This window comes from Myiozetetes cayanensis, unplaced genomic scaffold (assembly GCF_022539395.1).
Source record: "Myiozetetes cayanensis isolate MyiCay16 unplaced genomic scaffold, myiCay2020 scf6-25, whole genome shotgun sequence".
Taxonomy (NCBI): Eukaryota; Metazoa; Chordata; class Aves; order Passeriformes; family Tyrannidae; genus Myiozetetes; species Myiozetetes cayanensis.
The window spans coordinates 55,133,658-55,147,215 of NW_026087853.1; the positions used below are offsets into that span (position 1 = coordinate 55,133,658).

The 13,558-nt window shown below is 45.3% G+C and overlaps 1 protein-coding gene across 1 annotated transcript in view; it reads right to left on the bottom strand.

Annotated features, from left to right (window-relative positions):
- Window positions 1-13,558, bottom strand: part of PTDSS2 (phosphatidylserine synthase 2) — a 33,246-nt gene that overhangs the window by 13,802 nt on the left and 5,886 nt on the right. The window contains 3 exon segments of the mRNA XM_050334871.1: window positions 718-785; window positions 6,120-6,202; window positions 11,263-11,364. Coding sequence (XP_050190828.1) covers window positions 718-785; window positions 6,120-6,202; window positions 11,263-11,364 — 253 coding nt within the window.

A 13,558-nucleotide genomic window follows, 5' to 3' on the forward strand; every position in this document is an offset into this window, starting at 1 on the left:
GGCAAAACTTTTTTTTTTTTAAAAAATCATGTTCCTCATCCTTCTCTTGTCTAAAATGACTTTTAAAGCTGCCTGATGAGTATATTGTCTCAAAACATTTCTTTCAACCTCTGCCCTTCTGAGAAGTGATGGGACTGTAAATTCACGGGTAAATTCTGTTTACTAAAGAAGGACAAGATATGGTAAAATGTGGTAAAAACCCCAATATGGCAAAACCTGTTTTATTTGGAAGAACCAGTGGCATGTTTTTTTCTAGAAAAACCCTCCTCCTCAGCTCCTGCCACCAGACAAAGCTGGATGTGAAGCTCTGGCTTATTGTAAAAACCCCAAATATTCAAAGCACCTGTCATTCAAGGTAAAAGGTATTTCAGAAGGTGAAACCAGATGAATTCCCCCCACGTCACAGCAGGTCCAGCAGAGGAAAGGTTGGGTGTGTGAAAACCCAGCTCCTGACTGTTCGATCTGAACAAGAGCCAGGTCATCTAAGAACACTTTACCCCAGTGTCTGCCCTGGGCTGAGGGCACCTGGGGGGTCAGAGCAGGTGAAATATTTTTATATTATAATTTCCCTCAGCCACTAGTCTCGTTAAACAGCCCAATGATCCGATTTCACAAAACTGAAGAGCATCTCCTGCTGTCAGTGAAAAAAGCACACCACAAGGGAGTTGATCTCCACACTGAAGTGGCATTTAGGAACTGGAGGTCTAAGTCACTTACCTGGAAGAGGATGAAAATGAGGAAGAGCTCATACACCACACTGACACACAGCCAAAACCTCCAGTAAGCTGCAGAGAGAGACAGGGGTGGATATTACAAAGTTTTCAATAAACCAGTAGTTAATTATTCATTTACTGCAGTACCACTGAACGTGGAATTCTGGAATGGGTTGGGTGGGAAGAGACCTTAAAGCCTATCCAGTCCCACCCCCTGCTCCTTCCACTAGCCCAGGTTGCTCCAAGCCCTGTCCAATCTGGCCTGGAAAACTTCCAGGGATGGGGCAGCCACAGCTTCTCTGGGAACCAATTTCGTTTCAAGAGATGCTCCCACGCAGAAGTTACAAATCGCAGCTGCCAAGCACAGTGTTCCTCACCCCTCCTGAGGGATACAGCCAGAAAGGACCTTTAACTCCCACACAGGCTGCTGTGAAAACTTGCTGGAATTGCTCTGGCACTGACCTGGATCTGGGAGAAGGGACCAGGATCCAGAACACTTCCACCCAACAAAACACTTCCCAATTAGGGATCAGAATTCAGCAGTCCTTGGAAAAGAACTAGATCCTTCCTCAACACCCTCCCTGATCTCAGGTGCCCTGACCTGTCCAACCTTGGCTCAACCAGACAGGGCAGAGCCACTTTTGGAAGCCCAGCTTTTGGCCTGAGGACAAGGCTGTGCCCTCGCAGGACAGAAAGCATTTCAAAGTCCCAAGGATAATTTCGCTTTTACCTGGAATTAAATTAAAAAATAATGTACCAAAGGTTTTAGCAGGCTCTGGATGTAAGACATGTGAGATCACCTGAAACCCTCCACACAACAAATGTGATGCAAAGCTCAGCCCTGCAGAGCCCAGGGCTGCTCTCACTCTCCCTAGACGTGTGATTATGGATCTTCTCACACTGAGTAACACCAAAGGTCGCCCAAATTACAGTGTCTGCACACTTCCAGCCCCGTCCTCAGCACCTCAGATCTCCTGACAGGCTCAGCCCTCGGGTCACAGGTTGAAAGGAAGTTTTGTGCTCCATGGGCTCATTCCTGCTCCACACAGAGACTGGTTTGGCCTCTGTTGCACAGAGTGATTTCTGGGTTCTGAACTCCCTCCAGGGTTTGTGACCTGACCTAAGAGGTTGCTGCAGAGCCAGGATGGGCACATGCAAAGCTCCAGCAGCTTTCCCCACCAGACCCAAAAATTCTACACAAGGTAATTCAGCAGAACTTTGACATCCCAAGTGGATATTTAAATCAGAAGTGCTGTAGAGCTCCTCAGGGGTTGTTTGCACCCAAACCAAAATGTATCTTTGCCCAATTCAGCCTCAAGTAGAAAATAAGTTATAAAACAAAAAAAAAAAAAAAAAAAAAACAAAAACAAAACCAAACAAACAAAAAACAACCAAACACAAAAAAAAACCCCAAAGAAACAAAAAGAAAAATAAGAAAACCAACTAAACCTACCAACAAATCCCCCACATTTTTTAAAAGTAGTCCCTGACAACCTGCTTTTGACACCATCATTAAAATAGATCAAAGTGTGAGAAGGTGGGAATTTTTTTTCAGCTAAAACTGCTAAATCAATGCCATCAAAATCACCTATTTGACACTTTTGGAAAATAAAATAGAAAAAAAAGAGAAAAAAAAAAGGCAGGTGTGGCCCAGAGAACAGCAATTCAGAGCTCTGTGACTGCTTTCACCCTCTTGTCCTTCCTGAACGCAGCTTAGGAAAAATCAAACAGCCAAAAAAAACCCTTCACCAGTCACAGGATTATTTGGAAGGGAGGAAACTATTCCCAGGCTGGCACCAAGTTCAAGCTAGCAGGGAGAAATAACCTTTCATCACCACACTTCTCCCTCCAGAACCAAGCAGAGTTTCCTTCAAATGTCACTGCCAGGTGCCTGAAAATGCTGCTTTTTCTAACCCAGAGAGCCTTGCAGGAGAGATTTTACACTGCTCAGAGACAGGAATGTGGGTCTGAAGCTGATGGGGGCACAGTTCACAAAGCAGAGAAACCTAAATCCTTATCTGAGCTTTTCTTCCCCTCTGTTCACGTGGTTCTGGTAGCTGCTGAATATGCCCAGTAAAAATCCGTAATTAAAAATTAAGATCTGGCTCTGCTCTAGTGCTGTGACAGAGGGTCCTGAGAAGTTTTTGACACACTTTGGATCTGCACCCCAGAACCACCATGTTTCCAAGGCTGCACAAACTCTGTTCTCTCTCTTCCTGGACCAGCCTCAGCTGTAAAGTTGTTTTTGGCAGATCTCTTAATACTTGTTTTCTTTAAATTCACTTGTCATTTTGCCTCCTTCCAACCAGGGCTTTCCTCGTGGCTAAGGAGGTTTCTACCAAGCATTTACACACCTGAAAACTGAGTGATTCCAGGGATCCAACACTAAACTGCTGCCATTGCAGGGATTTGGGAAGAGGACATGAACACGTCCCAGAGAGCAGAGGGCACAACCAGCCTCTCACCTGCTCCTGGTCAGAGCTTGGCCCACACTGCCTGAAAGGCTAAATGAGTAAAGAAATACCCAAATCCAAGTGGTTTGCCCAAGCAAAGCACTTCTGCTGGAGCTGTGGATGCTGAGCAGAGCTGGCACGGGACTGGGCCGCTCCAATTCCAGCTTTTCCACAGGCAGTTGAGGTTCAAAGCACCACCTGTGGGAGCTGGGAGCTGCCAGGACTGGGAGGCTGGGACACTGATTCTTGTCCCAGGCTGGGAGGGACGTTTGATGCTCTAAATGTAATGTCTGAACACATTAAACGCTGCTGCTGCGTTGAGACAGAAAGATCTGAGTCAAAGGACCAGCTTGCCCTCGTTTATTCCACCCAGTCAATTAAGTATCACTGTCCCCAGAACAAAACACTCATGCAAAACCAGTGTGAGTACCCAGATTCCTGAATTGTTAAAGGAGTTGTCAGGAAGGGGCAGATCACTGCTATTCCCCGGGTAAAGCCCTAATGAAAAGACTTCTCCCTTTGCACAATTACAAGGTTGTTCCTCCCACTGTCACCAGTGCTGCCCGTGCTTTGTCCCCACATTTGTGCCTGCTCATCCCCAGCCATTCCCAGCCCTCCACCCCCATGGTTTTTTCCAGAACCTCACAGTTTACTCCCCAAACAGCTTGTGCTGTCACACATGATGTATTAAGTCCAAATAACTGCTGGCAAAGGCTGGGAGTATTAAAAGTTACTTCTTAGGGCATTAATAACTGTCACGGAGAATTTCTTCGGAATGACAAATGTGGGCATGTTATCTTGACAAAGGCAATAAAGCATCCCTGAGCTCCTACAACACCAGGCTGTTGGTACCTTCACAGCTCCAGAAAGGGGCTGACAGTGAGAATGATGAATATTTTTTTCTGCAAATATTAGTGAGATGGTCAACTGGTGCTGATTAATTTTACCATTTAATTAATGCCACTGCCCAAATTTGGCCGCTCAGCCACCAATAAGTGGACCCCCAAGCAGAGCTTAAGATCTGTCCCTTGCACAGTTCTGTTCTCTGGGGTTAAGGGAGTTGTTCCCCCTTTGCCAGAAGGTTTGGATGGAACCAAACAAAGCCGATGGTTTACAGGAAAATGGGGTAAAAGCAGGGCAAGTTGGTAAAGTCTTGCCTAAACAGGTCAGAGCCACTTATTTCCATGATTGTCCCACATTTCTGGATTACAGTCAGGCCATAATGGAATATGTCCATGTAGCAAATTATCAGTTAAACCAGAGAAAAGGGGGGGTTGTGTGAAATCAGCAGGGAAATGGTAAAGCTGGATGAGCCCCTGGATAAAGCTGCCATTGCTGGGAATCCTAAAAGGGTAGCCAAAAAAAGAAATTAAGCCACCACTCTGGACTGGTGCCATTTAGGTGGTGGTTGGGATCAGTTTCCTTAATGGCCTTAGAAAAAAGTAGGTTAATGACACATAGCAGGGAAGGTAGGGACAGCAAAGAGAGAACCAGACGATCCCAAGGGACTGGAGTGACAGAGGAGCTCACAGCACAGCTCCACACTCCGGAACCAGGAAGGTTTCCTGCCACCTCATCAGCTGAACCACAACCATTTGGGATTACCTGCCAGTCACTGTCACCCAGCCATGAAAACAGCACATGGAACATAAAGATGGACGTCAAGGCTCTGCCAAAAATATTGGGAAGCATCACACTACCAAGAAAATCACAGTTGCAATATCCTGCAGGTCTGGGGAGCCATTGGAAAGCAGAAAACTCAAAGCACACAAAGAAGGACTACCAAAAATGTTACACTGAAGAGGAGACTAAAAGCCAAACTTGTTGCTTTAAAAGTTTTTTTTTGCCTTAGCAAAATGTGTGTAAATAAATCTGGTGGATAAACCCCAGTAAGAAGAGTTATTTAAACACAATAATAACTTCAGACAGAAAATAAACCAGAAGAAATGTAAACTATCTCTGAGCTAGTCATAAGTTGGACTTTCCCCATCCAATTTGTACTGCTTTGTTCTAGGGAATAAAACCAGTTTCCATCCCAAACCCACTGATGTTCTAACCCTGAATGCACCCCAATATCACTGGTACCCTTAAGAGGACTAGTTTATCTTGTAGGAGGAACCAGAATTAACTGTAACAGGAGGAAAGATTAAAACCTGATATTTAATAAGACCCCAGAAATGCAAACTTAATAACCCCCCCCAAGTTTGCAGAGGGCAATGCTCTGGAACCACTTCTGCTCTGCCTGAGGTTTGTGAGGTGTCTGCTGGTCCTCATTCCTAAACTGGAGGGTTAAATTTTTGGCATAAAAAACACCTAAAGGCTTATTGGGCTGTAGGAGAGCCCAATGCTTTCAGGAATATTATTTAAGCCTGCATAAATTCCCTTAATTCTTTCTCTGTCAACAATTCCCATCTAAAAATAGGCAAAAGATCAAAGACATGAAAACATTTTCATGTTTTACCTGCTGCTACATAACTTGTGGAAGAGGTTTGTGTGGGGCTTTCAAATGCTTTCAAGACTTCCAGTCCTACAAGAAGTCTTTAAAATCATAACCAAGGCCTTCTAATCTCCCAGTTTCTGTGGATAACGGACACAGAGTAAAGGGAGCACTGGATACACAGTCACAATCCCAGTACAGAGAGGAGAAACAAACAAAAAAAAAGAGGATAAACAGGGGAAGTTCAGGTTTCAAGAATCTGGCAGTTCACACAAAGCTTTTTGCTAACAACAGGAAGCCAAAAGGGAAGATCCAAGTAAAGCCTCCGTGCCCCAGGCAGCCTGGAAGCCCGGCAGGATGGAGTGGAGCCGAGGCGATAAGTGTGCAGTGCTGAGGAACCTCTGTGATTACTGAAGTTACAACTCACCTCCTCTCCAGGCAACACAAACACTGACCCTCCCCATAAACCAGGCAGCTCGTCAGAGAGATCTGAGTGACCCCAGCAAGGCGAATTACCTGGGTGAGGCCTTGAAAATGGTCCATCTTTAGCTTGTGTCACCCCGAAACACAGGAAAACCAAAATGCTGGCAACGATGCCTCTGAAAGGGAAAACACAACAACCTGTTTTACTGCTTCATCCTCCTCGTGGGACTGCACATCCCGTGTTCTTTGATGTGAGAAACGTCTGGACCTTTGTTTCTGAACTGCTGGATGTGTCCATCATAAATGGATTCAGGAAGAAAAACGATCCAAAAGGGCAGTGCCTGGATCCCTAGGATGGGGACCACACAGCCAGCCAAACACTTCCCTGTGTCTGTGAGCAGCTTTTATTCCCACCAGGTCACGGAGACACTCGGGATTTAGCAGTGAGAAAGCTCTCATTGCTCCACTAGGTTTCCATGCAATTTAAAAGCGAGCTGTTAGACTTGCCCCTGCTCCAAAACTCCAAAAACAGCTTCTTAATCAGCTCAGGACAAGGAGGAGCTTACAAGACCACACCAGGGCTGGAACTGTAACACACAGCCTAAAGAATATAACAGAGATAGCAAATAAAAACAAATTATTGGATCAGGAGCCCAAATATACCAAAGACCCACAACCTTGGACATGTTCCATTGGTTTTAATGGATTAAGGGGCACAAAGTAATCCAAAATTGCTCTTTTTAATACACCTCAATTCCCACTGGATCCTGCTGTCTCATATCACCTGCCTAAGTGCTGGCTGAAGGGATGGATAATTGGGAAATAGCTCATTCCCTGTTTGCAGTAAATGATGCAACCCCTGACTGCAAATGAAATGGCTCAGCCTGCAGGAGCCACAGAAAATACCCAATAATTCTGTTGTCAGAGAGAAAATGTTACAAACCAAAAGCAGTAGGAGACTGATCATACTTTAAACATGTCAAAAATTCCATTCAAAATAGAAAACTAAAGGATTTATGACACTTCATTTTGCAGCATTCACCTCCAAGTACAAATGTTTGTGCTCCCTGAAAATAAAAATGGGGTTTTAGTTAACTCAGTTATTCTGCTTGCTTGAAACACTGGGAAGCTCACCAGAATTAGCTCCTGAATGGATCTGTGAATAGACAGTTCCACCAGGATTTCCAGAGATCTGGATGGCAAAACCCTGCCAGCTGATCTCAAATAATGAGAATATTCTCCATTTTGAGTCATAGCTGTGTTTGGAAGCACCAGCACAAGGAACTGTCGTGGAACAGCCTGTATTGTGTGAGGCGTGACAACCCCATCTCTGCTCACAGTCTGGACCCCTCAAGTTCATGGGTCGTTTTCCCAAAGCTGGAATTCAAATCCTGAATCCAGATCACCACAGGAACTTAGCTGTGCTCCCTCTAAAACCCATTCTCAGCCCATAAAACATGCTGGGGATTCAGATATATTAACTTACTTCAAGTTCACCATGGCAAGTCTGGAAGCAAATCCCAAATTTGCATAATAGCCACACCATCTTCATTATATTTGTTTTGGTTTTTTTCCAGTGGTAACTACATTTTCCCCCTGAACATCATTAATCTGTCTCCTCAGAAAGCTTCCAAGGCCTAACCAGCAGCCTGCCCTAGGGGCAGGAATGCTCCAGGACCTGAGAGGGGGTTTCCTCTCCTCACCTGGATGGACACAGCCAGTGTTTTCCACCTGAGCAGTAGATCAGGAAGGCACAAAGCAGTAACCCGTGCCTGCAAAAATCATTTTTAGCATTTAAGCAAACAATAAAGGGAGAACCTGGCAGCAGTTTCACTGGCACAAACAAGCTCCTGTTTGTGCTAAGAGTCGATTCAGAGACATGGGACAATGAAGCCTGTCTGTGAGGAGCTGTGTATGGTCCTTTGTCCTGGGATTCACTGAGCCAGCTCCCACTCCCTTGTCCCCTCCCGGGCTGGATCCACACTGGCACAGCTGGTACGACCCACAGGTCCTGGAAAATGGGCACATGGACGTCTGGTCTCTTTGGTACCTCAATTTCTCTGTGGATGTTCAGCCACAGCAGCTGGAGATCACCAAAGAGCAAAGCCACAGATCCCTGGATCCGCCCCCATGGAAGGCAGGGATCGCCAAAAACTATATAGAAAGGGATCTCAGAAGAGACAATTCATGGCTTGAAATTCAATGTACAACCCTGGAGCACACAGGTGCTTTGAAACCTGAATGTGTTTTGTATGGGGAAAAAAAAAATTCATTTTTTTTCCCCCCAAGACACCTTGCTCAGCCTTCAAAATATTTGGGAGCTGTGGATTTCTTCCACAGCCATGGTATGCTAAGGAGGTGCTCAATGTTCATTTGGCTCCTCTCTCTGAGATGGAGCTCAGTCCTGACCCTCCCAAGTGCTGAACAGAGCACAGGGGGACACTTGTCAGTCGGGACAGGTTGTTCCAAGGAACTGTGGGAATAAAAGTCCCATGGATCAGACACGTCTGCAGCACAAAACCTCTTTGCCTAACAAAGGAAATGTTCCACTGTCCTTACAACAGAGGTAGTTTAATCACAATAGATAACAGGATCATGTGTGGAATCCTAATGAAGTCTTGATTAGATCTACACATAAAAGATTTCCATAAACCTCACCTTTAAAAGAAATAATCCACCTTTAATTGTTTAATTGCCCTGGCCTGTTGCAGGAGGGAAAATGTCCCTGGAACATCAGACAGATGCAAACACAAATCTCAGCCACAGACACCACACCCCATGAGCTGAGAGGTCCCTGCCCTCATGCGGGTTTTGCCCATCATTTCTCCTGTGACTTATTCCATGACTCCACCACTCATCCTGCTCCTGACAATGACTGAATGGAGCACCTTTACAGGGTAAGATAATCCTGATTTTACAGGGGAGGAGGTGGGAGCCTCACGAGACTCCAGTCCGGGAAACACAGTACCAGCAAATTTGGGAACTTCACCTCAATCTACTGCTCTGAGCACCTTCTGCACCTCAACCAGAGCTTGGAAACAAAGGAGGCTGGAGTGCTTGGAAGTGTGCACTTAGGATCTGCACCTATCCCCAAACACTGCTCCACTGTCAGTGTGCAGGAGGTGGAAATAAAACCCCATGACAGCTTCAGACTCTGCTCAGTGGTGCCAAAACCACTCCTGGTCATTAGGCAGCAAGTGTTCCCATAAAGTACCAGCACACAGGGACAGCCTCGTGCTGGCCAGGATTTGAAACCAAAATACAGTTCTGCATCAGGACTGACAAAGATCTCGGTCTGGGATGAGGGATTTTAAGTTATGGGAGCAAAAATAAAAATTCTGTGAAAATTTGGGCTATGGATATACTTATGCACATTGTGACCATCTCATCCTGCTCTGAAATGCCTGGTTTTGTTCAGATATACACTGAAATATATGTTTTCCTTGTTCAGATTTACACTTGAAGAGCCAGGAACAGTCTGAGAGCAGCAGATGCTGGAGAAGGTAAGGGACAGGGACTGAGCAGAAATCCTTCATGTAGGGTGGTGCTAAACTTGTAGCACCTCAGAGACCTCAGTAAAGAGGTTCACAGAGGGATTCTTGGGGCTGTCCTGTGCAGGGCCAGGGAATGGACTTTGATCCTTGTGAGTCCCTTCCAGCTCTGGATATTCCATTATTCAACTGAGACCAGAGTTCCCTGGAAAAGGACTCAGCACAAGGAGCATGTGGAACAGCACAGCCACATCCATCCCTTCCAGGAACTGGGGCCAAGGCAGCAGGTAAAGCCTGGGAAGGGCCCAAAGGACTCATGGTTATGTCTGCACTGATCTTTAGGTTGGAAAAAGGAATAATCTGGCCAAGTTAACTACTCTCCCCATGGGCATGGAGCTGGAATGGCTGACAACAGCCTAAGGGAGCAGCAGGAGCGGGAACAGAGGTGTATAAAACACGGAACATTTGGAAGACCGTGTCCAATCCTAAGGATGCTGCTTTTCAAGGATTTTTGTGACAGGCAGAATTCCCCAGCCAGAGCAGCAGAAGTGATCAAAGCCCACTCGCTGCCCCTTCCCTGGTATGATGTTGTCAGTTGATTTTAATAACTGGGCACAACATTCCCCTCCCTGAAGAGGCAGAAAACAACTTGTGTTTCCTGAGAGAAAGGCTCACCTGCTGACTAATCTTCCTTGGGTTTGTTTTGATTAAGGCAGTGAAGGCTCTAAGCTCAATAATAAGATATTCCACTGAGTCACCTTAGCTCTGTATTACTCCCTGAGGATGTGTTATCACTTCTCCTTCAGTTTTTCCCCTTCCCAGTTTCCAACGGCCATTCCGTAGCATGTCACGCCTCCAGCCTGCACTCCCTCCTTTTAAGGGGAATAAAATGGCATTTGTTCACACAGAAGCCTTCCAGAACCTTTCCCAGCCCCAGACAGTTTCCAGCTTGTTCCATTTCACCCCCACAAGTAAAATCCCAGCACTTAGGTGGGCACAGGGTGAGTTCCACCAGCCCCAGCTATTGTGTGACTGCCAGAACAACCAGGATTATCTCAGGAAATACCCCAACTCCTGCAACACCAGTACAATAAATGATATATCCTGAGTCACTTCACAAATGTACAAAAACAGGAGGAAACCCTTTAGTAGCAAGGGGGAAGAAACCCATTATATTTGAGAAACCAGACTGGTAGAAAACAATGATTTTCACATTTCTAGCAAGGATGTTTTGCAGTATATTTTTAAAACATACCTAGCTTTTTAAAACACCACTTTTCTACATGCTATTTCTACCCTACTGTACTGAAAAAGAGGAGAAATTCAACCACATTGAATCAGTTTAAATTGCAGCAGAAACAGACTCATCTCATTCTTGTTTCCCTTTGGGTTGCAAGTCCTCGGGGCAATTTTCAACAACAAACAGTGATTTGTGCTGAAATCTCAAATGTAATTTTAAAAAAGGCACTTGAGTCAGAGAAATTTAGTCACAGCTCCTCTCATTTAGAAATAAGGGTTATTTTAAGAAAATGTTATTTTAAGAGGGGGTTTTTAAACCCCACCACACGACAGCCACAGGTGTGACAGTGACACTAAACTGATTAGAAATTACATTCAGTGATCAGCATCAGAGGAGCTTATGGACTTATGACCAGTTTTGTAGCTTTCTGAGGGTTCAGGCACTTCAGTGAGGGAGTGCAGAGGTTCCAAAAACACACCTGAAGACCCCCTGCTCAGTTATTTACCTCTTGGTGTTGTAGGCTGTGTCCTGGGGAGTCTCTTCCAGCAAGGTCACGTAGCCCAGCGCACACGTGAGGATGAACAAGACTGTTAAGGTGTGAGCTCTCCTACAATTCAGAAGAGAGATGATTGGCATCAAAAAGCAGAAAAACTTATTTACATCTCCCCCACACACACACCAGTGCAACCTCAGGAGGCCAAATGCACAGAGAGCAGTCAGGAATACTGAGGTTTTCCGTACTGTACAGCACATGGCGCTGAATTTACAGTGGCACTGCACGTGAACATCAGCAACTCTGAAAACAACAGCACTGGATCTAAACACCTCCAGGTCTCTCCTCTGGTTTGGCAGGTCCACACCTGACAGTGCTGTTCTATTTCACAGCCTACTCATAAAAACTGCAGCAGAGTGAAAAGGCCCTTAAGATTAACCAAGTTCACTCCAAAAGCGGGAATTACGCAAGAAAAGTTAGTCATTAAAAAAAAAATATTTAAAAATCTCTAAAGAGGAACAGCTGCAATTGTATGGGTTTATATGGATTGGGGTAAAGCACTCAACGAGAAATTCTTCTGGTACAGGTTGCCCAGAGAAGCTGTGGCTGCCCAATCCCTGGAAGTGTCCAAGGTCAGGTTGGAAGGGGCTGGGAGCAACCTGGGCCAGTGAAAGGTGTCCCTACCCATGGCAGGGGGTGGAACTGGATGTCCCTTCCCACCCAAACCATTCCAGGATGACACACACACCCCCCACACCCACTGATCACCACAGAGTGAATATTCTTACAACAGCCACATCTTCTTCTATTTAAAGTTTTAAAAGTCCTTTCCTAATGAGAAGCCATTCGTTGTTTTCAGTGGAAAACATTTCCAGTCATGGATGGGAAACGTAGGAAGTCTGGGCATGTAAAACAGGATAAAGACTTCAGTTCTGGCTTAAAGGTTCACAGGATCTCTTATCACAGAGGATTAAAACAACCCAGGTATACAGAGGAAGCTCAGAAAGGAGAAAACCTGTGAAAGAAGGTGCCTGTATGTGGCATATTTGGCTCTATTTCCATTTTCTTTATATTTTATAATAGCAGCTCACATTCCCTTTCCATGTCACTGCCAACAGACCAAATCTGTATATTCAAGATGTGCAGATAAACCCGGGATCACTGGGAATTTCCAAGCCATCCACTGACTTACCTTTAATCAACCCCCCAGCAACCCACCCAAAACTGCTCTGAAAGTCAGAGAAAGGCTGATTTTTGAATTAAAATTCCATCCTAATCCAAACCCCAGTCACTCTCAGACCCTTGCAATCCCACTGGAAAATACCTCATAAGCAGACACAATCCTCTTCCGCCACTGCTAAAGGAGAGCTTGGCATTGAACACTATCCTCCCTCACACTCCCGAGGGCGTGGAATAAACAGCTCCAGGACAAAAAAAAAAAAAAAAAAGAGAAAGATCCACAAGTATTTTCACAATTAGCAGGGACTCAACGTGTTAGAACCCAGGTAAAAACGTTTTGGAGCTGTGAGGAGCTCCTGCTCGGTAGCTGCATCTTCCCCAGGTGCCGGGACAGGTGATTCAGCCATGGAACACTCACGTGACGTGATGCCTGTCCTGGATCCTGCAGGAGCTGGGAAGCTAAACACCCTCCTCTCCCAGGAGGCAGGACAGCAGGCACTGAACTCGTGCTCCAATCACACCATGCTCTGCTTTTATGTACGTATATAATTGATTAAAAACACTTATATTTTGATCAGCAAAAAGGTTACGTTAAGGCTATTTTTGTATTTTATATGCCTTGTTTCATTGCTTATTTTTGGAACTCATGTCTAAGACGTTACAAAAATAAATCTAGAAATGCTGTCTCACACCTTACCATTTCACCACCTGAACACCTACACAAAAATCAGTTGTTTTCAAATGTGCTGTCTACATAAATTGCCCAAAAAATCAGTTATTACATGCAATGTCCTCATGTGGATAAACACCTGGAGAAACTCCTCTACCAACACAAGGATGATCGAGTTCCATTCCTCCATACACTTCATTTTCCAGTTGTTTTTGGTGCCCCAGCCATCCATCTGAAACCCAACCAGCTTCCTCGTTTAGGGAGAGATAAGAGGCTGCACTCTCTTCATCTCCAGCTGCAGCCAGATCCCTCTTGTAGTAGGTTTTCAAGGTGGCTGGTTAGCCATGGAAAGGTGCTTTCAGCACAGGAAATCCAGGATGAAAGACTTGGGAGATGGGATTGTCTCCTGGGAAGAGCAAGTTGGCAGCTCTGACAGAGAGCTGTGAGCAGTGAAAGGGT